This window comes from Lampetra planeri, chromosome 26 (assembly GCF_965212315.1).
Source record: "Lampetra planeri chromosome 26, kcLamPlan1.2.h2, whole genome shotgun sequence".
NCBI lineage: Eukaryota > Metazoa > Chordata > Hyperoartia > Petromyzontiformes > Petromyzontidae > Lampetra > Lampetra planeri.
The window spans coordinates 9,729,297-9,754,056 of NC_136132.1; the positions used below are offsets into that span (position 1 = coordinate 9,729,297).

Here is a 24,760-nt window from a genome sequence, read left to right on the forward strand (position 1 = left end):
GCCTGGGAATTCCCCAGGAAGAGCTAGAGTCCGTCGCCAGAGAAAGGGTGGTCTGGACTCCCCTACACAACATGCTGCTGCCGCGACCCTCACCAAGAAAAGCGGATCGAGAAACGAATAAATGGACGAACAAATAAAACGTGGTGTCTCTCATTGGGAAACGTTCACCATGACGGTGGCGAGTTTCACGTTAAGCCAGGAAGCGCTGACTACGTCTCTGTTGCTCACGTTGGGCAGTGTTCGAAGTGTGCACTTTGCCGATGGCTTTGCTGTAAGCGGCCGGATTATAACAGAATCGCTGAGTTAATTAATTAGAGAGAGCAAGATATTATAGATGGAGCTGTAAAAGATAGAGATTTGTGTGTTTGGATCCAGCAGAATTAGAGACTCAAACATCTCTATGCACTGCATTGGAAGAAGCATAATTGCAAACCATGTTTTCAAGCTGTACATCCCGCACCTCCGATTAGCGTGGTTGGCTACGTACGGTGCGAAAGAAGTGCAACGTATATACGTACAAAACCTCAAAGAATACCATAAACCCAGTAAACATGCAATGTTGGGCCAACAATGGCACATGGTTGGAACCGTCAGACTAACGCTGACCCAACGTTCCACATTTGCTTGAAATTTCTCAGGTCATTTTGACATAATTCCTGCAGCTTTCACAAATGTATCTCAAAAAACCAGGTGTGCATCGATACCCCACATCTCCCCCGTGTCACACGGCTTCAGCGGCTCAGCCTCTCTACGAGCTCTCGGGTATCGTGCAGAGCAGTGGGGGCCACTTTCGCCGATGAGATATCATCAGTTTGAAGATCGCCAGAAACCATTGTTGGGTTTGACAGCACGATGATTGGGGGATGTTTCACATGTTGCGTATTGTCAGGGGCCGCACTAAAGACCACCAGGGCCCGCCAGTGGCACGCGGGCCTTGCAATGATGAACAGTGGTGCAGAGCGATGCTCGGGCGAGCTTGGCGACACTCGCCTGCTTGGAGAGCTGCTCCTCGCACAGCTTGTAGAGCGTGTAGAACTTGCGCGCGAGCACGATGTTGTCGAGGAAGCCGCAGCTGGCCAGCTTCACTCGGATGATGATCTGCCGGTCGGGCACCATCATGGCCACCGAGCGGAAGTTGATCTTCAGGTTCTCGGGCAGCTCCTGCCGCCCGGCGTAGCCCGGGTTCTGTGGGAGGATGCGAAGCGGAGAGTTTAACGGCATGGGAGCGAAAAAATTTGAATGATGCACGGGCACACGCGGGGACACGTGTGAGTCGAGCAAAGTGATTGGCTCGCAGTGTTCCAGTGGCTCATGGGATCTCGACTGTACTCATTTACACACTCAGCATTCAAGATTCTCCGCGGTCTCACCCCTGTCAACCTATTACCTCACATTCAACACTACACCCCATCTTCTTGCACTCTTCTACCTCTCCCATCCCATCTCACTCTGCTCCCCTCCACACACAGAATGTCCTCTTCAACTTTGCAGTATCAAACACACAGATTTTGTTCCTCAGCATTGCTGGAGTTTCGGACGTCCCTCGTTAAAATTTACAATTCAGACGTGAACAACCTACGACTTCACGCCGAAGACACGTGACACACACGCAGCAGAACGCTATGATGGCTTCGACCTGTCACCGCTCTCGGATTCCGCACTACTGAATTCTGCCGAGCAGAGCCACCGATAGCCGAACCGTGCGCGGAGCGCGGCCGCCCACCATGGTGAGGAAGATGCCGAACTCGGGGTTCATCTCCACGAGATCGCCGTCCGTGAAGGTGAACTGGCTGCGCCGCTCCTTCTTGCAGGTGAGCACGATGGCGATCTGCTGCGCGGCCACCGACAGTACGGGAAGGTCGATGCGGTTGAACTCGTCGAAGCAGCCCCACGAGCCCGACTGGGCTAGGCCTAGGGTTGTGGGGGGGGGGCAATGCATGCCAGGGGTCAGGGGTCAGGAGGGAGATGCCCCACGTCAAGAGCTGCCCCATCTGCCCTTCTCTCCATTCTCAATATAACATTTCCTACGAGAAAAACATTCTTCCCATTTCCATTAATCAGTACCTTCCCTCCCTGTCCCCGAAGATATTGGTAGCCTTGATCTTGTCAAAGTTTCTAGTCAGTTGGCTGTATGTATGTATGTTGAACTTCTTTCACACCATATGTAGCCAACCATGCTAATAGGAGGTGTGGGGGAAAGACAACAGACTAAACACAAAAATATTTAAAAGTGCATAGCTCCAGTGGCTTCCTAATATTGGAAGAAAGAGCATTCCAGATGGCTGCGGAAGCGCATCTGACAGCGCGCAATGCAGTGACCATCTTTGCTGCGAGGATGACCGGAGTTCGCGTGGTGATGGTTTAATCACCTTGATGAGATCACCCCACACTGACTAGCATGGTGAAGTACGGTCAAACAACCCCCACTATTGACATGGTGTGAGCAAGCTTTTTCAGAAGGCCATAAATAATTATTGCATCATTACATTTTTTATATTATTATATAACAAGACAAGTAAATTATTTGTCTTGGGGGCCATCCATAAATGACGTCACGCGATTTTGGACGATTTTTGACCCCCCCCCCCCCTTCGTCACACGGCGTCACAAAAAGTCAGATCCCCCTCAAATATGACGTCACAAAGCTCTGCCCCCCCCAAAATAAAATAATACATGTGTAGAGTAGTAAATGATGACGTTACGTCACGCTCGCCCTCCGGTGCAGTGACGTCAGAGAGTGACGTCATGCACGGTGGGTGGGACGGTGACGTCATGTCCCCCGGGGATATTTAGGGTGGGACCCATGACGTGTTCCGGGTCGTCGCAAGGAGCCGGGAAGGTGTGAGGTTGATAGTTGGGACCCAGGGTAGGGGGAAATTAGCGCCAGGCTAGAGTAGCCTGTGTGAGTGCTAGGAATCCCCAGTACCCTTCCCCTGGGGTGTGGAGTGTGAGTAGAGATGGGAACGTGTGCCTGCAGTGGGAACAGCCCAGCCGCCGCCGAAGGAAGGCTACAGGGTTAAAAGCCCAACCTCGTCGCCGGGCGGTGATGGCGTGCCCCCGCCCGGGGCAGACGAGGGGAAGCCGTGCCGGGGCGTAGAATAGAGGCAGTTCCACGTGCAGGCCAGAGTTCTGACGCGCACCATAACGGGGGCAGGCGTCGGGTGTGCAGTGTAGGCAGTGAGTGTGCAGTACTCGGAATGTAAAAGTCGTGTGAAGAGTGGTTAATAAATAACTGGCGCAAGCCCTTACATGAAGCTCCGTCTCCGTGTGGATCTACAAGTCTCCAGTGGTGTCAAGAAAAACCACACAACACATGCTTCAAATCGCTTTAAACTATTGTCATTGTAGCGCGTATTTAATGTGGCGCTGCACTCTGATGTTGTAGGAGAAAATATTTTTTCAAAAGTCTATTTAATTAAGTAGAACGTGTTGTCTATATTTATTTAAAGTTGCGCATTTTGATGTGACGTCACATTTCTCAACCCCCCCCCTCCCCTCGTCACACATCGTCACAAATATCTGACCCCCCCCCCTAGGTGCGTGACGTCATTTATGGACAGCCCCTTGCAAACCCACATCTCTGTTGCACCGTATAATTGCGGGGACCTCTAAGGGCAGCCAGGAGCGACGCCGTGAGAACAAACGCGCGGAGCAAAAGGACACTCCCGATCAGCCTCGTGCGCTACGCGTGACAGTGCGGCGCCCACCTTTAAAGATTCTCCCGAGCCCTCGGAAGTCCATCTGGTCGGAGCAGTTGAAGACGACCACGTACTTGCCCAGGCAGCGGCCCATGTCCTTGGTGGTCTCCGTCTTGCCGGTTCCGGCCGGCCCCGCGGGCGCCCCGCCCATGCTCATGCCAAGCGCTTGCGCCAGCGTGATGTAGCAGCTGGCGATGGCCACCATCATCATCATCATCAATGGCGATGAGTGAACGGATGTGAAAACATAAGAATAGGTTTTACCCTTTCTGGCAATAAAACAGGTTTTAAGATGTTAAAACACCAAATAGAAACCTTTAGTAAGGAATCATTTCTGCATTAACAACACGTACTTGTGGTGAACATGCAAATAAAACATGCTCTGATAATTAAAATATGCATTGTCCTTGAAACTGATTGGTCTACACCAGAGACAGATTTATTTTAAGATTAGTCTCACCACACACGAGCTCAATACTCAAGCATGATAGAAGCCATGACTACTTACAGATGTAACACTATCACATACACATCCACCTTCATGCGCTGACACTCGATCATTCACATACGCTTATGGCCATTACACTCAATCACACCCCCCCAAGCACCGTAACGCACAACAGCGGCCATTCACTACTAAGTGGTGGAGACTTCACCACAGTGCTTGTGCCAGGCCAGGTGCACCCCGAGGCTACGTAAAATGTCAAAGGCCTGCTGACTGGAGGCAACGGGGCAGCACCCAGGTGCCACAGGTCAACTGGCCAAGGTGGCTGACAGATACATCGTCCACTAAATCACACACTCACATTACTTCGCGCGCACGAACACTTACTTTCACACACCCACTCACAATCGTCTTGCATTCGCTCTCACCCGCGTAACACTTCTGTAAGCTCGCCCCTCCCTCTCTTTCTATCTCACGTGCGCAAGCGTTTACCGGTCGGTGAGCGGCGTGATGACCAGGCGGTCGGTGCAGCCCAGGAACTCGTTCTGGTAGATGAAGCTGACGTCCGTGATCCACACGATCAGCTTGTCCACGTCCTCCTTGAAGTAGAAGCGGCACTGCTTGAGCCACTCGAAGTCCGTCGGGCTCTTGATGTGCATGCGGCACTGCGCGGTGGTGGGGGGGGGCAGGGGGGGCAATGAGGGGGAGGAGATCCGTACAAACCCCACGTCTTAAAAACCACAAGTGGGGCGCCATCGTGATGGCGATTGCTACCGAATCAGCCGTTATGGCCGGGTTGCCATTACAAAAGAGCTTCATCCGATATAAACTCACTGAACTGAGCTCAACTGCCTGGGGGTGCATCGCAACATTTTTTTAAATTAATACAATTTATCGAGCTACTAAAAGCAATTGGAATCGCGAGATGCGCTACAAAAATGAAAAACTACTTAGAGGTAGAAAAGTTGGTGTGGAAGGCAGGGGGGGAACTCACGAGGGAGGCCGGAGAGAGAGGGCAACACCGCAGCACAAGCCGGGACACAGAAACTGGGGCTTCATTGAAAAATACACGGTAAAAAATAAGAGTTCAATGAATGCAAATCCTAATCAATAAATATGATGATGATGAATATTATTATTATTTTAGTCTTTTACAGTCACGCACACAACCCATGCCTTGCGCTCAGACAGGGCACTGCTGGAAGGCCGGAAGATCCGGGTGCCACACCACGCCGCATGCCGCACGCCGCAACGCCCGCCACTCACCAGGTCGTCAAAGATGTCGCGCTGGTGCACGTGGATCGTGATGAGCGTCTCGTACTTGATGCGCTCCACAGCCGACAGGTCCTGCGTCGTCATGGAGATGAGGCGGTTGAGCAGCACCAGGAAGGCCTGGTTTGTCTGCGGCATCGCCTTGCGGTTGTAGCGAGCGTTGGCGAGCGCCTCCTCCGAGTCGCGCGTCCACAGCAGCTGGATGCCCAGCAGCCCCACCTGGCCCAGCGGCGCAACGCCCAGCATAGGGTTGTGCTTATGGATCCACTTGTCCCCGGCTATAGGAATGTGGAATTTTCATCGCTGGCTCAGGATATCATTTGGAGCTTGTAACACTACATTTATAACTTTGGCAAGCTTCAGTCACTTCTGTCACTACAAAGGCTTCTTTGGACCCATACATTGTAATGCTATTATTGGATCATGTCAAGTTGTATATTATTGTGTGGTCTGCAGCCAAAAATATTTCAATTGCCGTTTTGCCCTCAATAAGGACAAGGTTCCCAACTCCTGGACAAACACCTCACCTCGGGAGCTCCCCATGTCATCTACTTAGAGGGAAACGAACCTGGGCTTTCTAGGGACAGGGACCCACTGCCCAGGATCCGAGACTGTCCAAAATCGGGGTGGGGGAGGGGCAAAAGGGGCAATTTGCCCCCGAGGCTTTACACAAAAAAGAACCCCAATAAAGAGGTATAGCTAGCTCTGCGATCTTACATTTACTTGCAAATTCCATCTCTACCCCCACCCACTTACCCTTGGGTTGTACCCATCTCAAACCTATATAACCTTGGGTTGCAGTAGTTCTCTCGCTATATTTCTTCCAGCCTCAGCAGTCTGCCTGCTGTATTTTTTAAACTGGAGACGATCGCTTGTGTTGCGATCGAAATGTCGTGATTTTTTTTTATCTATGTGACTTGAATTCCTGCAGTCACGAAAGCTTTAAGTCAAGTTTTAACGGGCCCGTTTTATTCACAAATGAATCAGAATACTCCGGGGCATACGAATTTTTTTTTTTACAAGACACTGGGAACCTGTGGGCATCCCTGCACGCACCTGCGCGGGGTAGGAGTCGAGGAACTCGATGAGGGAGAAGGCCGAGTCCTGCACGGCCAGGGCGGCCGAGCGAATGACCCCGTGCAGCGACTGCTGCGACTCCTTGAGCAGCGCGTTGAGCCACACCTCCACATTGCCGTCGGCCATCACAGGCTTATCCAGCTGGACGGTCTCGCCCTCGCGCGAGCACACCGCCAGGATCCGGTCGTACACCTGGGTCGGAGTCAATCCCCGTGGCGTTAACGTTGCCGCCGCCGCCGCCAAGGAGCATAAACCATCCACGCAAACTCCGGCCATCGAACGAAGATGGTCACCGCATCGCGCCCCCACTGGAGCTGTGCACTTCTAAATATATATTGAAAACGTATTTCTTTAGCACTGCTTTTTGTACTTGCCTCGCACCTCTGATTAGCACGGTTGGCTACGTTCGGTGCGAAAGAAGTTCAAAATACATACATATACTACTGCCAATGCTGCAATCTCAATATTGCCACCCATGCCACTGCCACAACCACCACTGCTTCCAAAATCACTATCAATGCTAAGTAACAATCACCACCACCGCTGCTAGCACGGCAACCATCACTTCTATCATCGTATCCACCACTACACCACTGCATCTGCCATATTGCTGCAGACACGGCCACCAACACATTCCCAGATTTTAAGCTTTCGTGACTGCAAGTATTCATATTCTTAGGTTTTTTCGGTAAAGTCACATAGGTAAAAAATTAAAATTAAAATTAATAGACTAGCCGTAGTCTCAAGCCGCACCTTACCATAATAAAAAGTGGGGCGTTTCTGGCCCATCCCCCCCCCCTCAACCAGTATATATACGGGGTCGTATCTCTTGGAATCTCTCATTTACTTGATACAGCTATCGTGCTGTGACGGTTCCACCTGAAGACGGAAGCTTGTGTTGCCTCCGAAACGTCGTGATTTTTATTTTATTTTTATTTTATTAATTTTATTTAATTTTTTACCTACGTGACTTTACCGAAAAAACCTAAGAATATCAACACAATCCCGTTGACCACAAACACTGCTACCACTGGCTCTGCCACTGCTGCCACCACTACCACCACTGCTACCACCTTCTCCACCACTACCACTTCTACTGCTGCTGCTGCCACCACCACTACCATTAACACCACCACCCTCAGCCACCACCATCACCACCAATATCACTGCCACTCCCACCACTGCCATCACCATCATGCAATTGAACTCGTAACAATAACAACAGATACAACAAAGACAGAGGAGCTCACCTTCTCATGGAACTCCACGGTCTTGATGTTGTCGAAGACGTTGAGGAGATGCGCCTGGATGGTGTGCGAGTCGGAGGCCTGGCCCAGGATCTCTAGCAGCGCCGGGTCCGACACGAAGAAGAAGCGTGGGAACAGCAGCCGCTTCTTCTCCAGGTACCTTTGCATGGGGGACATAAAGGGGGCCCTAGGTGAGGAGGCCCACGTGGCTTGGATGGATGGATGCTGTGAAGAGGTGGCCAGGTGGCTTTGGGGTCGGAGCACTGAGCTGGCACTGCTGACTTCCTCTGTTAGAATCCAGGCAGCCTCCGGTCATTAAACCGGGGACTCAAGTGAAGTGTATTGAGTTGATTGTCCCAGGCTGGTCACCTCTAATAAGCATGGTTGGCTACATATATGGTGCGAAAGAAGTTCAACATACATACAATTACTGCAAAAAAGCCATCAGATTTTATTTGTCTAAATTCCAACTCCTTGAATGAAAAATGTTGGTTTTAATGTTAACGTGAATAAACTCACTCACCGTAGCAAAGCGGGAGAATAATAACACCTTAGCATAGGGCGGCGTCAGAGCAATGGATGCCATAGCGCAGTAAGTCTCAGCAAACATACACTACTGCCAATGCTGCAATCTCATAATGCAGTAAGTCTCAGCAAACAAGACCTAACGCAGACCATGAGAGAGGAGGTCCTAATGTCCCACTGCAGGAGGCCTCGGTGTGAGTTCCTGCTGCTGCTGCCTGCTGCCTGCTGCTGCTGCCTGATCCTGCTGCTGCCTGCTGATGCTGCTGCTGCCTGCTGCTGCTGCTGCCTGCTGCTGCTACCTGCTGCTGCTGCCTGCTGCTGCCTGCTACTGCTGCTGACTGATACTGCTGCTGCCTGCTGATGCTGCTGCTGCCTGCTGCTGCTGCCTGCTGCTGCTGCCTGCTGCTGCTGCCTGCTGCTGCCTGCTGCTGCCTGCTGCTGCTGCAGGCCACACACCCTCACCCGGTGAGCGACTTCTGGCAGAGCTCCAGCTGCTCCAGAAGGTGGGGCAGCAGCTGCCCCATGGTCTCGTCCCCGACGCAGCACTGCACCACGTTGTTCATCTCGTGCGCCCGGGTCATGATCTTCACCCACGACTTGTCGATGTTGGAGAAGCGCTTCGCCTCCTGCGGATGATGAAGCGGGGGGGGGGGGGGAGGGGGGGGACGACGACGCCGATCCTGATCCAAGCTCGGTGCGCAATCGAAAACGGAAATTCCCACGTCTCAGGTCCCAAAATGCACATTCGATATCCACGTAACGATTCACCCTTCGATGAATTGTCATGATTCAGGGTAGGGATTCGATCCAATAATGAATAAATTTTGCATCGTTATATTGTACAGTTTTATTTGCTCCACATTCCTCAATGTAAGGTTATTAAATGGTTTGCATTACCACTTGCATGCTTTGTTAATAATTGATTCTCAACTTGATGATCCGACGCATAAAATCGCTAGTGTTGGAATGTACATGAAATTATAAACCACTCGCCCCACAACCCCTGGTCATTCTCAGGACCCATTGCAAATCTTTCTTCGCTCTCGCGCCAATTCTGCCAATTTAAAATGTAGCCTGTGCAGGCACACGCTCCTCACTCGGCCATCACCTCCTCTGGGGTTCCGTGTCAGCGAACTCGGTGGGGTAGGGAGGCAGGGGCGGACAGGGGTGGGAGGGGGGGGGTACCTTGGGCAGCTGCTTAGCGATGTCCCCGCCCACGAACACGGCCTCCAGGTAGACCCACAGATTCTGCACGGTCATCCAGTTCTCGATGATGTCCGTCGTGTTTGACAAGTTGCTCACCCACTTCTGGATCTGGCTCTTGAACGGGGCGTTGTAGCTGCACACCGTGACACATGCACATCGTGCTGGTGTTGCTGGTTGTTGTCAGAGACAGCAACTACGTCGCATGGTAGGCCAACAAGTGTGCATAACAGAGGTATTTTTGGGTTAGATCACGTAAATATAAATGTGTCGCTAAACCCGCCACCACCCGACACAGCCAATTAGTATGGTTTGTCACATAAACAAAACATGCCACTTATTTGCTAGTTCAGCACGCTGGTGTGTTGGAGAGTAAACCCACAACATTTATAATTCGAGTAATTACAACCAGCATCATCAGGCAACAGCCAGAATTGTGCAGAAAACCTCCTTTTTTAGTCTTAAATAAGAGGGGGTAAATGTGATGTCATCAATGTGAGCCAATCAGGGGCAAAGACCAGAGGGGGATTCATGTCATAATTCTAGATTTTAAGTTTTCGTGACTGCAAGGATCCATGCTCTTTGGTTTTTTCGGTAAAGTCACGTGGGTGAAAAATAATAAAAATGAAAAAACTAAATTTAATTTGTGATTTAATTTGGTGGTTAATGTAGTCACTTAAATTACAATTGACGTCTATTATTAGTTGGGTTATTCACAGTTCATCAACATACATTCAGCTAATGTGGTTTTACCCTCTCAGCAAACTCGCTCTGTGCCGTCAGTCGCTGTGGTGCAGCGTGTGTGTCCCCGTAAGGTATTCGTTCAGAGGTCACACGACAATGATGATGCTGGTGGTCGTCCTTCAAAGAAACTATCCGGGCCTCTGCACTGCTTAGCTTCCGAGATCCAACGAGTTCGGGCACAATTCTGAGTGAATTAGTCGAAGATAAAATAATATTTTTGTTGATCCTAAACCGATAAAAATGCACAAACCGCATGCCTCAGAGTACGCATCAAAGATTCCCTGATGTCAGTTGCAAGAGTAAGCCGTTGTGCTCAGGCGTCAGGGTCCAAAGTGACAAATTCGAAAAATACCTACAAATTACACAATGGGGACTAAACACAAATCAATCATCGTCCATCTACTGGCAATCATCATCCACCCTACTAATGCCCCAGGTCACTCCTGCAATTAACACTTATCCTGGTCTCTTCAATTATCACCTGCTTAAACAAAATAAACTTGAAATAAACATGACCTTGAGGACGCTCTCCTGCCTGCGCGCACGGCCGCCCGGGCGCCAGCACGAGGAACGGGACATCCTCAATCTCTCCTGGTGCGTTGTTTTTTTGGAGAGCCATACTGCGGCAACTGCGAGAAGCTACGCCACCATGGGCGTCACGGTGGCGAGATGTTAACTACCTCGCCTGGTATACAGGAGGTCGTGGGTTCGATCCCAACCCTGACACCTGCTGTATATTTGCAGTTTGCATGTTCTCTCCCGGGCCCTCCGGTTTTTCCCACCACATTTAGAAACATGCATTTAGAGTATTTGGCTGCTATAAATTTCCACATGATGGTAAGCCACTAGGTTGAGCTATCATTTGTGGCCATGTCGCTTCTGAAAAAGAGCTATATGAGCTCAGTGGGCCTTACCTGGTAAAATAAAAAGTGTATTTTTTTGGTTTATTTCAGGTCACCCTCACCGGTTGCTCATGAGCGAGCCGAGCACCATGAGGCTGTCCTCCATCGTGGCGATGATCTCGGTCGTGTTGTCACCGCGCAGCAGCAGCTCCCCGCGCGTCTTGAAGTTGCCGAATGTGAAGGTTTTTCCGTCCCACTCGGCCACCACCTGCTTCAGCTTGAACTCGATGTCACGCTCCTTCACCGCGCTGATGCAGATGTCCTGTTATGGGGACAGCAGAGCGCTTGTGTCTCCCCAGCGGTGCTTTTCACATGCACTGCATCAGGTAGTCAGTTAAGGAAGAGTCGACCGAGGGGAGGCCCAGGATCGGGTCAGAGATTGCTCACCAATGTTGCCCATAAAGCGGAAATAATACTCAGGCTGCCAGCTTCATAGCGCAGTTCGCTAACCACTATACTATTAAGGACACAACAACACCAGCCGTCATTCACCACTAAGTGAGGGTGACATCACCACGGCGCTTGTGCCAGGTCAGGTGAACTCCGACGCCACATAAAGTGTTGAAGGCTCGCTGACAGGAGGACACTGGACAGACCCAGGTGCCATGGGTTGAGTGACCGAGATGACTGGCAAATGCACCACCTGTGCCCCCCACTGTACCAACTTGCTGTATTTTAGCTGCCCGGTGCTCTGCTCGTTGTTGTGAGCGCCACTCCGCTGCCCTCCACTGTTATTGGAGAGTGACTGCCCCAACTGCCCAGTAGCGTCCTTCACCAGCCTTCTCCATACAGACCGATCTTGGCACTAATGTTACCTGTCTTTGGCAAGTCCACTCAAAGACAAAGATCCCCCGTATATAGCCTTGACAGACTGTAGGAGCAACTGCTTTTAACGAGCACCTATTAAGGCCGGCACAGCACACGAGGGGATGATGTTTACACACCACACCAGGTACTCATTTGAGGCTGAGTCGACCTATGAGAGGCCCAGGACCGGTTCAGATAATCGCCACTGGTGTCGACCGTGAGCGGGAAACAAACCCGAATCGCCGGGTTCGTAGTGCGGTGCACCAGCCGCTACGCCACCGCGCACACTCACTCACTCACGCGCCTCATCCCTCACCTCGATCTCCTCCTTGTGCTTGAGAAGCGGAGCCTCCATGATGTGGCGCAGCTTGAAGGCCTCGTTCTCCACCTCGAGCGCGTGGCCCGTGGTGTCGGCGATGCGCTTCCAGTGGCGCGCCATCATCGCCCTGTTGGACATGAGCTCCAGCAAGGGGCAGCTCTCGCTGAAGTCGTCGATCCTCTTCTTCAGGTCCAGGTACGCCTGCCACTCCTTCAGCGCCCGCGGCAGCTTGCGGCACCTGGGCGGCGCGTATCCCAACCCAGAGTTTTGTTTTTGTCTTTTATCCACCGGGCGATGGGGCAATCAATGCCCCCCCCTCCCCGAGATCCCCCAAAAATGGCATTTCATCGGTATTTACGAGAGAAAAAGTATTTAACTTATTTTTTTTGTTAATATAGGGTCCTATTTAAAAACCATGAAATTTCAGAACTGCCTACCTTTGGGACGTTTCTAGATCTGCCTTTGGCAAAGGTGGTGATGAAATGTGCAACAGCGGCGATGAGAGACCCCGACCCATAGATGGAATACAAGCAGAATATTTAGCTGTGCAATAATATATTTTTTTCTCATCATTTTGAAGTGGCCAGGTGGTTGAGAGGTAAGTGTTGTGCTGACATCCTGAGTTTGAATCCAGGCAGCAACCTTTATTTAAACTGGGTTCTCAACCGTAGTGAAGTTGATGGTATCAACCTGGTCGCCAATTACTTGCACACAAGCATCATATTGAATTGGGTTCATCACTTAAATTTAGCTTAATTGAAAACATTTATCATACCAGCTGGATGAACATGAGATGAAGACTCCTTTCAGAACCCAGTTTAATGACAGGCGGCTAACAGCTGGACTCTCTGGCGGTGCAGGGCTCTTGATAAAGTGTCATATCCCTGAGCCATCTGGCCACCTGACAAGCTTTCAACCTTTTCACCAATTCACGCACCAGATATCAACGGCGCAGACATCAACAGTAGCAGTACACACAGGTGCCTGACACGGCAAAAGCCACCGCACGCGCACTTGTTCTGGAAGTCCAGGAGCTCGTTGTTGATCTTCTCGATGTTAATGTCAGACCACAGGATGTCGTAGTAGCCGCTGACGGTGTCGATGACGCTGTTGTACAGGACGTACAGCTTCTGCAGCAGCGTCAGCTGGCGCCGGATCTCGGCGAGATGCGGGTGCTGTGTAACGGGAAGCCCAAAGAGCTCCTCACCGTCGCTGTACGTCTGGAACTTTCGGAAGAGGTTGTCGAAGCGGTTCTGAAAAGGTTAACGGATTTTTTTTATTAAATTCGTCATCATCATAAATAATCATCTTTGGCCATGGAACACTAAATGAAGGCCTCCGAAAGCCGTAACCATCTATCGCGATTTGCGATGTATCGATTTATATAGAGCCTGCACATCAGCCGATTGCCTCACTGCATCTCCAGTGCACACCCTCGCAGGCAGTTCCCATCTCCACAGTTAGTCTGGAACACTGGTCATCACCCCTTTCTATCACAGTGCCATGTCCAAGCCCACGTACTTTTCCTGATAGTCACGATATTTTTACCTGCACATGCTCACAGCCTATCTGCCCCTGTGTCTGTCTCTCAGTGTAATTCAAGCACACATCTCTCCATGTTTATTTGCGCCAAAAAAGTAAGTATAACACAGTTTTCATCACCGTGCATTTTGTTTTCGAATAAATCGAACATTGACCGGAGGATTTTGCATGGTCTGGTGCCATCATATTTTTACGCAACATTTGGGCTTATTCCTTGTTTATTATTTCAGCATTTGTGTCATTCGCATGCCACAGCAATGTTCCCACAATCGCCCAAGGCTACGAATATGCAGAGAAAGGTGAGCTAGCTCATATGGAAAGTGTTCACGCCTTTCATCTCATGTTGAGGACATCTCACCTGGAAGATGATGAGCCTGTCGCTTGCATCTTGCGGAGCAACTCCAGGGACCATGGGCCCTTCCTGGAGAAACGCAGTCAAGGAGTCATCGGCACGCAAGTGAAGCACCAACCAACACACCGACTCCCACCGCAACCCAACACACGTGCAAGATTCATTATTCGTATTTGCAGCGCGTTGTCTATCCACTGCCGGATGAGGGCCTCCCCGCACGGTGCGCATAGCAGGGTGTGTTTGACCACGCTCAACCACGCTGGGATCAGTGCGGGCCAGTGCAGGTGGGGAGCATAGACATGGGAACACAGAAGTACAGTATGAACATATAAAAATGGGGTTTTCTGCACTGCCCTCTGCTGCTCACCACATAGCCCCACAGCGCTCCTATGACAACCTGTTGGCGCACAGTGTTCGTCAATCCAAGTATTATCAAGGCCCAACCCCGCTTGCCTCCTGAGATGTGACGAAATCGGCGCAATTCTAGATATATGTGGTCATAGGCTGAACAAATATGCCAATTGAGATATCTTTTTTTAATCTGGACTGGATCGCCTCTGTGCAGTCCACCCACCCCCACCCCCCACCACCCCCAACCCCTCCCCCGGACCGACCGTCTCGTAGTCGTGGTAGAAGTCGCTGCAGTCCACGACGAAGGTGCCCACGTTGGTGATGAGCTCCTTGCGGAACTCCGGCTGGATGGCGATGAGTTCCGACTGCACCTCGACCGCCCGGCTCAGCATCTTCTCCCAGCTGTAGCGCAGCGCGTCCACCTTCTCCACCTCCTCCTTGGCCACGGCGAGGCCGTACTTGGTGAGCATCGCGTACGACTCCTGCTCGCCGCCACCACCAACCGCGGGGAGGTCGGGCAGATGTGAAAAATTAAAACCGTCTGCCCGTGCGTGCAATGGAAGGATCAAAAATGTTTTTATGTTATCAACAACGACAAATAAAAGGAAACGACAGAAACCAGGTGACATGGCATTCGAATGACTCGCGCAAATATATGTGATATCGATCTCCGTGTCAACATTTTATAATTAAATTTTTCACGTAAATTAGTTTAGTCAGTAATACTTTTTAAATAGTGAAGAGTATGTCCGTTACTCAATAGCTTCCAATAGGTAAGTAATTATATGCCAATTAAAAAACTGTTCATCAAAAAATGTTTTTAATTCTCATCATTATGGTGTAAAGTGCAGTCTTCAGTTCTTACCATCCACAATGCATCTCTGACCTCTCTAGTTATGCACTCAGAAGAAGGGCCACTGTCGCCTATTACATATAGTTATTTAAAAAAAATTTTAAACAGGACAGTGAGAGAAAGCGAAGCCAAGCAGGAAACGTTACAAACAAGAGAGCAACAGGGGAAGACCGACAGGGCGGTACGCGCACGACAGGGAAAGAGAGTCGAGACGGGAAGGTTTTTTGAATTGAGACAGCCGTGTCGCTCACGAAGGGAGTCCCTCCTCACCTCGATGGGCCCCACTTGGAAGTCGATGGAGATCTGCTGCTCGCGGACCTCCTTGAGCGCCGCCATTGCGATGCGGATGTCGTCCAGGTCGCGGATGGGACGGCTCAGCTTCTTGCTCGTCTCCTCGATGAACGAGAAGATGGCCTCCATCTCCGAGCGGTACTTAAGGTTGCAGTGGCGTCCAAAGTCGACCATCCACGCCTTCGTCTCGGCCGTCAGCGACAGCTTCAGGTTGGCTGAGAGGGGAGGGGCGGGAGAGAGGCGGGGCGGCAGTATGGAATCTGACATTGAGCAGAAAAGATCATTTATCTCGAGGACATTATTCATCCATTTATCTGTCCTCTATTTAACCGGACGAGAGGGACACCTGGGTAGTAGCAATTAGCTAAAGGCAGTTATTCATTTTTCATCATCATTTGCCACGTTTGGCTTCATGTGGGAGGAAACGGGCATGCTTGGAGAGAGCCCACTCACACGAGGGGAATACACTCATAGCCCCACCCACTTGCCGTACTGACAGCTGGCCACCACGCAGATCAACGAATTTGAGAGTTTCAAAATATTGCACGTGATCCATCAAGCTCTGGATTGCAAGCATGCATTGCCAAACCACCAAACCCAGCTCATCACAAAGGTCACAACTTTTCTGTTATCGGGCGGTGTTGACGACAAACGTGACATTTTCGTGTCTATTTATTGTGCTTGTGTACCGCTGCCGCCCCGGACGCAGTGTTCACTCGACAAGCCAACCCGCCGAGCCCTACCGGTATAGACCGCCAGGGCGCCCACGCACAGGAACTCGGGCTCGCTGATGATCTGATCCTCGAGACCCCGGTAGAAGAGGATCTGGGCCTCGAACTCGGACAACAGGGGGCTGCCCTTGACGAAGGCCCCGATGACCTCCTCGCGGCCGCGCTGCCAAATGTGGTGGTAGCAGCTGAATCGCTCCAGTGCCGTCTGCACGTCCTGCGGTGCGGCGGTGCCCGGCACGGGTGGAACGGGGTGGTGGGGAAAGAGACGCAGAGGGCGGCGGAGGTTCGTGTGGAAAAGGCGCGACACTCGCATTTACCACGCGGTTTTATAAAATCATTAGGCATCAAACGATGCATCGATTCATAGATTCAAACATAATACAATTGTTATTAATATCCACCGAAACATAACTGCGCCTCTAATACGCCGAGTAAATGTGACTCTACAAAAACAGAGGGCATTCATTTTGGTATAAAGTAGCAGTCAGTCATAGGCAGATCGAAAAAATAAAGGTTTAGTGCTTGGACTTCAAGTTTATTTTGTTCAACCAGGTGAGAACTCCAGAGGACCAGGGATATTCTCCTTCATAATAGAGGTTTTGGGGTTATTCTCATTATTCTTATTTGCAAGAGTGGTCTGTGTAACAGTGACTTTACTTGCAAGAGAGGCCTGACTTGAACAGGCGCAGGGAGTCGATTCTATATATTTGAATTCACAGAGGAGGAATTTTGCCAAATGCATTGCAAACCCCAATGTAATGTTTTTTTGTGTGCAGTCGTTGGTGAAAGAACTGAATCCTAAAACTCGTTCTGCTTGAGCACCGGGTTTAATCACAAGCGGCTGAATCCCAGATTCGAAGCTAAGATCTTAGTGGCACCAGCTCAATGTCTCTGGTATTACTATGAACTCTGAACAATTTTTTTTATTTTACCAGGTAAGGCCAACCAAGCTATGTAGCTCTTTTTCAGAAGCGACCTGGCCACAAATGATAGCACAACAAAGTGACATATGTGGAAATGTATAGCAATCAAATACTCTAAACGCATATGGATTCTAAATGTGGAGGGAAAAACCGGAGGACCCGGAGAAAAATCCATGAGACCAAGCGGAGAACGTACAAACTCCAAATATACAGGGGTCAGGGTCATAATCGACCCCACGACCTCCTGTGTACCAGGCGAGGGAGTTTACATTTCGCCACCGTGGCGTGCCCATTGTGAACCCCGTGAGCCACCTGTCCCCTTCCGGCGCTGCACCTTCTTTGTGGAGGTGATGGCCGTGCCGAGCACAGACACCAGCTTCACAATCTCCTTGTTTTCTGCCACCAGCTTGTAATAGTTGCGTGCTTTGGAGGCGGCGGCAGCTCCCCCAACGTCACTGACACTGCCGTCTGTGCCGACCGAGGAGGAGGAGAGATTTTTTTTTTTTAAACACAACTCAAGAAAACACGAGCGCTCCACGGGAAGTCGAGAGAAACGCGCTCAGTGCGGCATGGCTCACTTTGGTTTCCCCGCGAGGCCACTTCGGAGATGTCCGTGATGTCGCTGCTCACACTGCTCCTCCTCAACTCCGCCAGCTTCTTCTCTGCCATCTTGGCCTGGGGGACACAAAGACGAGACCCCCGTAGTCTCACAGAATCCGCTGGCCGCAGGCCTACGCCTGACCGCGCCAACCCCTAAGCTTAGGGGCCAAACACGGTGGCGGCAACGCGTGCCTCCTACTACCGCCCCGGAGTGAACGGGAGCCAGAGATGGAGCCACCGTTTAAAGTTGAGTGGCCCTTCCGCGGGGCCAACGACGTGACCGACTGCATGGTGGAGCAGGTTAATAATGATGGATCAATCCGTGGGTGGAGCAGTGGCACAATTGTAGATCCAGCGGCCACAATGACTCCCAGCCATGGCCCTTGTCAGAAGCGAGCAATTACGGAGGCAGCCATAAGATTCCGCTTGTATGTATGTTGAACTTCTTTCGCACCATGCATAGCCAACCGTGCTAATCGGAGGTACAGGGGAAGGTAAAAAAAACTAAACACAAAAAGCTTTTCTAAATAAATGAGTTTTCAACGTAGATGATTTAAAAGTGCATCGCTCCAGTGGCTTCCTAATATCGGAAGGAAGAGCATTCCAAGCGGCCGCAGAAGCGCATCTGAAAGCGCACGATGTAGTGACAATCTTTGTTCGATGGCTAGCCAAAAGCCACTGCTGCGATGATGACCGGAATTCAGATGATGGTTTATGCTCCTTGATGCGATCACCCCGCACTGACTCGCATGGTGAAGTATTGACATGGTGCGAGCAGGGCTTTTTCAGAGGTGGATTACGAAAGGCCATAAATAGTTATAGCATTCACCATTAGAACGTCATTTGCCAGTAAAAAATATGATAATTGTTTTTTTACCCTTCTATCTGGCAACAAAACTGACACCTTTTTTACAAGGAGTCATGTTTGCATAGACCACAATACCTGCAGTCATAATGCAAACAAAAAACAGTGCATACATTATCAGAGTTATGTTTTTGGTTTGCATTATAACTGCAGGTAGTGTGGTCTATGCAAACATGACTCCTTGTAAAAAAGGTGTCAGTTTTGTTGCCAGATAGAAGGGTAAAAAACCAATTATCATAGTTATAGCATTATTATATTCATTATTATTATTATATAATATGACGTGTAAATGATTTCCCTGTTTCCATGATGCACTCCATTGGTGGGACTTGAGAGAGGGGTGGGGGGAGGGTGGGGGAAGGGCCGCACCTTGGACATGCGCTCCTTGCTCCAGCGCGCCACGCCGCGGCTCACGGCCAGCACGCTCTCCGACGCGCGGTTCATGAACTGCTGCACTTGCTCGAGCGCCGGCTGCACGGCCACCGTGGGGATGTCCAGCGTCGCCTCCGTGCGCAGGAACGGCCGTGGGGGCGCCCGCGTCTTGCCGCCCCCATCGCTCTCTGAGTGGCACCGCCAGTGGTAATGGGGGTGTTATTTATCGTTGTTGTTGTTGTCGTCGTCGTCGTCATTATGTTATTATCGTCTTCTTTGGGTCTTTCGGTAAAGTCACGTAGATAGGTTCGTCATCGTCATAATCATCATCGTCGTCGTCCTGGATATTGCCAGTATTATGATGGTCATTTTTAATGATGTTATCAGCATCCTGATAAGCATTTTTCACGATCGTCATCATCATCATTCATACTGTCATCATCAGCCTTGTCAATCATGGCTATCGTCATCATCGCGACAGTCATAATTTCCATCGTAATCACCACCATTTTTATCATCACTTTTGTCATCATCTTCATCATCACCATAGTTCTCATCATTGCCATAATAGGCGCTGTCATCAATCGCCAATGTCACTAATGCATCACTATGAGCACCGTTGGCACTGCAGTCATTATCGTCAAAACCACTCATACATCTCGTACCACTTGTAGTTACGGTTCCCAACAGCAGTCAATGACAATCACAACTGAGCAATTACCAATAACGAAACAAAACGTCGCGGCACTTCAATAACACTCCCGAATTACTCAACCGACATTACGAGCACAAATAAACAATCGCTGAAGTAAGCACATCCAGTCGGCTTCACACAGCCGCCGCCACCGCCGCTCCGACACAAGTACGACCGCGCTCAGCCCGCACCCATGAAGCTGAGCGCGGCCGAGGAGTGGATGCGCCGGCGCACGGCCTCCAGCGTGCTGCGCGTGGCCCGCAGCAGCGCCTCTGAGTTGCGGGCGCTGTACAGGCCCAGGAGCTCCTGGGCGTCCTCGCGCAGCGCCTCCGCCTGCGCCTCCCGCCGCCGCTGGCGCCGCTTCAGCGAGGGCGAGCGCGCCGACGACGTCGCCGCCGCCGTCCCCCGCGGTGTCGCCGCCACGGTGGAGGACGCCCGGCTCGGCGCCCGCCGGCTCTCGCTACGGCTCTCACCTGCGAGGGGCGGGGGTCAAGTCGGGGTCGCGCACGTGCCAGACGGGGAGGTTAGCGCACTGGAAAAGTAGCGCAGCGGTCGTCTGCGCAACGAACACAACAACAATTCTGGGTTTGAAATCCCGGCCATGGTTCACGCCAGTGGCGATTGTTGTTTGAACTGGGCCTCCTTGGGGAGTAATTCAACAGTCTCAATTCTTGATTTCCAGCAGGATAATTCGACTTAATGAAAATAATAGTACACACTGTATAATGTAAAATGACCGTATATAGAGTCATGTAACCGACACGGCACTAGGGAAGCTTTGCCCAGCAGAGCGCCGTTCTCTAAAACAGAGGCTTGCACTGCTGTGTGAGGGATCTGAATGGACACTTTGTCTGAAGACATGAAACCAAGAGCATCATTAAAAGTTGACTTAAAGCTTTCGTGTCTGCAGGAATTCATATTCTTTGGGTCTTTCGGTAAAGCCACGTAGATAGATAAAAGAAAATTATAAAAATAATAACAATATCACGACGTTTCGATCGCGACACAAGCAATCGTCATCAGGTGATCTATCTATGTGGCTTTACCGAAAGACCCAAAGAACATAATTAAAAGCTCTGGCGCTTGAGACATCACTGCGCGCATTTCACTCCCTTTACAGCACCACGGTGCTGAACAGCAAGTTCAGGCCACAGGCCTCACAGCCCCTCCAAATTCAGTAAAACTTCTCCAAGCCAGGCTCAGTGAAGCCATACTTCCGTGTATGCCAGAAATGGCCACGTCACCAGTTATATATTAATCCTTTTAAGGCCACAGTGTTGTTGAAAAATGTGTTGAATATTTAGCATTCGTGCTTGTGCGCCACTGCCAATGCAGCCTTACAGTTAGCATATAAATGCATCATATTTATTTGTAGTCTGCCGTAGAATCTGACCTGACCGCCAATGGGTCAGGCTTCAAGAAGTTTTACTGTCTTGCCACTCAGCGTCCGCTGCGGTGATCGTGCCGCGTGGGTCTGCACGTCGACTCAAGAGCGAGTAAAGAAATAATGGTCGTGCCGGGCTGGGTGTCCCCTCCATCTCCGGGCAGTTCCCCGTCGCGGTCGGACGGCTCTGTGTCCACGAACAGGTTGATGAGCTCGTTAGCGGCCTCCTCCACCTGAGCACTGCGACTCTGCAACGTCTGAGACCCCTTGGCGCACAAGTCCTGGACACAGCGCAGCACGTACACGCGCGCACGCACGCGTCGCACGAATACAGCAATTTCGCCAACGCACTACTGGATGAGGCCCTCCATTCATCACCACGCTGCTGGCGAGTGCAGCTCAGTGAAAGTGGGCGAGCGTATACGTTGTAGAATAGTACAGTACAACAACACGTTTTGACGCACTGCCATCTGCCGACAAAGTAGCTACCTCCACAGCAGCCTATAACATCCGTTTTAAGAGTAGTGATCGCCTATCCAAGCGCTATCCAGGCTCATTCCTAAGTGGCTTCAGAGATCTGATCAGATCGGGCGCATTATTAGAGATGTGGTCATAGCCATGCACATGTATACGTACTTGTACACATGCAGGCGAAGCGATGGCACAGTGGTTAGCACACCGCACTATGATCCTAGAGGGAGTTCCAATTCCCTGCCAGGGCTAACATCAGCGGTGACGAAGTCTATAAGAACAGGCTACACGAGGGCTCTCCCCCGGTTCACCACCTCGGCAGCGACCACCGCTAGTGAAGTCCGCACCTGCACGGAGCGCAGGAACTCGTCGCAGCTCCAGGGCTCGCCGGTGGGCAGCGAGCACAGCGGAGTGGCGCTCATCTCGCGCAGCACGGCCTCGATGCGGAACTCGATGAGGTCGTTGGCTCGGTCCAGCAGGAGCTCCAGCTCGCCTGGAGGGTGGGGGGAACGGGAGGGGGCGGGGAACGTGGTGAGGGGGGGAGGCCGTGACGCGCGAGAGAGGACGGCGGTCACGTCGCTCGATTGAGCCCGATGAGATGTTAGCTACCTCGCCTGGTATACAGGAGGTTGTCGGTTCGATTCCGACCCTGACGCCTGTATATTTGGAGTTTGCATATCTCTGTCTCTCTCCGCGGTCGCGTGGATTTTCCTCCGGGTCCTCCGGTTTTTCCTTCCACGTTTATAATCAACATCACCAAGCGTTTAGAGTATTTGGCTGCATATAAAATTCCACGTGATAAGCCACTTTGTTGAGCTATCACTTGTGGCCAGGTCACTTCTGAAAAAGAGCTACGTAGCTCAGTGGGCCTTATACCTGGTAAAATAGAAATAGTTTAGTCTTTAGTTTTGGTTTAGAGAAGTGATTGGTGGTAGTGACAGCTTCATGGCAACGGCTTGATTAGTTGAGAGAACTGCTGAAATGCTTCGTTGTCCCTCCCCCGCACCTCCGATTAGCACGGTTGTTCAACACACATACATTTGATGTTTACATTGTCTTCATGCTGTTCGCTTTTTGGCGCTCTCTTGTCTTAACACCGGTTGTGAGATCGGGCCATGAAGAAGGCTGTCTCTGGTGTAGGCCAATCAGTTCTAAGGACAATGTATGCATTAACAAACCATGTTTGTTCACGTGTTTTTTCACAAGCATGTGTGGTTAATGCAGCAGACTTGATGATGCCTTACCATCGGTGTCTATTTTATGTTTGAACATCGAAACACCTCCTGTATTATTTCCGGCAAGGGTAAAGCCTATAATTTTTTCATCATCTTGATATCGGCAAAAAGGGTCCCATAGATACAGCTTGATTCGTCTTTGAGGAAGTAATGACAGTTTCAATCCGAGATCTTCATGAAACCAGGCAGCAGTCGCTTCATCCAGCGGACATCGATGAACTCAACGGGTCCTGGCATCGGTCGCTAACCGGGGGTCCCTCCGACAGTGGCGTAGCTAGGATATTTTGCGCCTGGGGACGAACTATAAAATTGAAGCCCCCCCCCCCCCGTTTGATCACATAACAAAATGTAATTACATGACATGTAGGCTGTGTGTGGCGGGATATATAAACTTTTAGGTTGAGGTGTAGATTTGTGCAGTAGTTTCAGGCTGCCGCGCCCGCCGCAATAAGTTATAATGTAACGTTGTAAGCCTCATTTTGGCGCCCCTTTACCTTGGCGCCCGGGGACATATGTACCCCCCTGCCCCCCCCCGCCACTAGCTACGCCTCTGCCCTCCGACGAGTCCTCACGGCAATCGGTAACCGGGCCCCGCCTCACCAAGGGCCGCGAGCGCTGCCTCCACGTAGGAGTGGACGTTGAGCGACGTCCAGGTGAGCGTAGTGAGGCCGGGCTGCAGCGCCTCGTTGACGCGCGCCAGGTGCGGCTCCAGCAGCTTCCTGTAGGTGGCGCTAATCTTCCCGCGCACGCGCGCGTGCTCCGCCACCAACACCTGCAGCGGGCGCGGGGGAGAGGTGGCATCGTCGAGCGCCGTCATGCAGAGGAAACTGACCGTGGGCGTGAAGCTGTACCAACACTTCGGGGAGGCTCAACTGGGACGCGTGGCGGCGAGAGATTTGCACCTAGCCGCTCTCATCGGGAAGCTCCTGTGCTGGAACGAGGAACCGATTCGATTGGCGAGTGCGTGGCTTCTTGAGGGACGAAACTGGAGAACTGGGAGAAAAGCCACCCTGCATTATACCGGGGGGTGACACTCAGCACTACGATCTCTTGGCCACACCACCTCACAGCATCCCAATGTTTCACGTTTGGGAGGAAATCAGAGTACCCGGAGATAACTCACGCATACGAGGGCATTACACTCAAACCTCCACACGAATAAGATCCACAAACACTTTGCTGTACTCCAAGCCACCACGGAGCTCCACACCTACAACACATGGCGCCGGGCCACGAACGAACCAGGCTGAACCTCGCTTGGCTCTTACAGGATCCCGCCGTGACGTGGTCGCACCTGCAGCTGTCCGTAGACGCGGCGAAGATGCGGGTGCTTGAGCCGCAGCGCCTGCGCCACGGGAGGCACCTCGAGGCCCATGCGCGACATCCGCTCGGCCTCGCGCAACAGCGCCGGCACCTGGGGGTCGAGGTTCACAAAGAGGTCGCCGTGGGCGCCGTCGTCGTCCTCGTGCCGCACGAGCAGCGACGCCTGCAGGCCCCCACGGACGCCCTCCGCCTGCAGGAGACGCGGGGGAGGACACGCGCGTGAATGTGCATGGTGACGTGGTAAGCACAGTCTCACGCACACACACACGTAGATAGTCACACACAGACTCACACAGTCTTACACACTCGCACAAAGACAAAAATACACTGTATAGCCTTAACAGACTGTTGGGGCAAGTGCTGTTACCGAGCACCTATGAAGGCTGGCACGGCACACGAGGGGGTGATGTGGCCAGCGCCACGCCCGGCCCGCCTTTGTCTCCCGAGTGGAGATGTATACAAACCACACGAGGTACTCAATTGAGGCTGAGTCGGCCTAGGGGAGGCCCAGAAACCGGTTCAGATAATCGTCAC

General features: G+C 51.4%; 1 protein-coding gene across 1 annotated transcript in view; it reads right to left on the reverse strand.

The window, feature by feature from the left end:
* Positions 1–24,760, reverse strand: part of DNAH5 (dynein axonemal heavy chain 5) — a 95,514-nt gene that overhangs the window by 42,173 nt on the left and 28,581 nt on the right. The window contains exons 15-38 of the mRNA XM_078606740.1: positions 24,198–24,416; positions 23,504–23,675; positions 22,016–22,161; positions 21,351–21,478; positions 20,005–20,285; positions 19,117–19,307; positions 17,861–17,957; positions 17,617–17,750; positions 16,372–16,573; positions 15,608–15,843; positions 14,748–14,966; positions 14,140–14,202; positions 13,254–13,492; positions 12,237–12,477; positions 11,176–11,375; positions 9,450–9,603; positions 8,727–8,890; positions 7,743–7,899; positions 6,472–6,684; positions 5,410–5,634; positions 4,636–4,808; positions 3,708–3,886; positions 1,724–1,911; positions 991–1,185 (exon numbers count right to left, since the gene is read on the reverse strand). Of these exons, the coding sequence (XP_078462866.1) occupies positions 991–1,185; positions 1,724–1,911; positions 3,708–3,886; positions 4,636–4,808; positions 5,410–5,634; positions 6,472–6,684; positions 7,743–7,899; positions 8,727–8,890; positions 9,450–9,603; positions 11,176–11,375; positions 12,237–12,477; positions 13,254–13,492; positions 14,140–14,202; positions 14,748–14,966; positions 15,608–15,843; positions 16,372–16,573; positions 17,617–17,750; positions 17,861–17,957; positions 19,117–19,307; positions 20,005–20,285; positions 21,351–21,478; positions 22,016–22,161; positions 23,504–23,675; positions 24,198–24,416 (4,416 nt within the window). The remainder of the gene's footprint in view (positions 1–990; positions 1,186–1,723; positions 1,912–3,707; positions 3,887–4,635; positions 4,809–5,409; positions 5,635–6,471; positions 6,685–7,742; positions 7,900–8,726; positions 8,891–9,449; positions 9,604–11,175; positions 11,376–12,236; positions 12,478–13,253; positions 13,493–14,139; positions 14,203–14,747; positions 14,967–15,607; positions 15,844–16,371; positions 16,574–17,616; positions 17,751–17,860; positions 17,958–19,116; positions 19,308–20,004; positions 20,286–21,350; positions 21,479–22,015; positions 22,162–23,503; positions 23,676–24,197; positions 24,417–24,760) is intronic.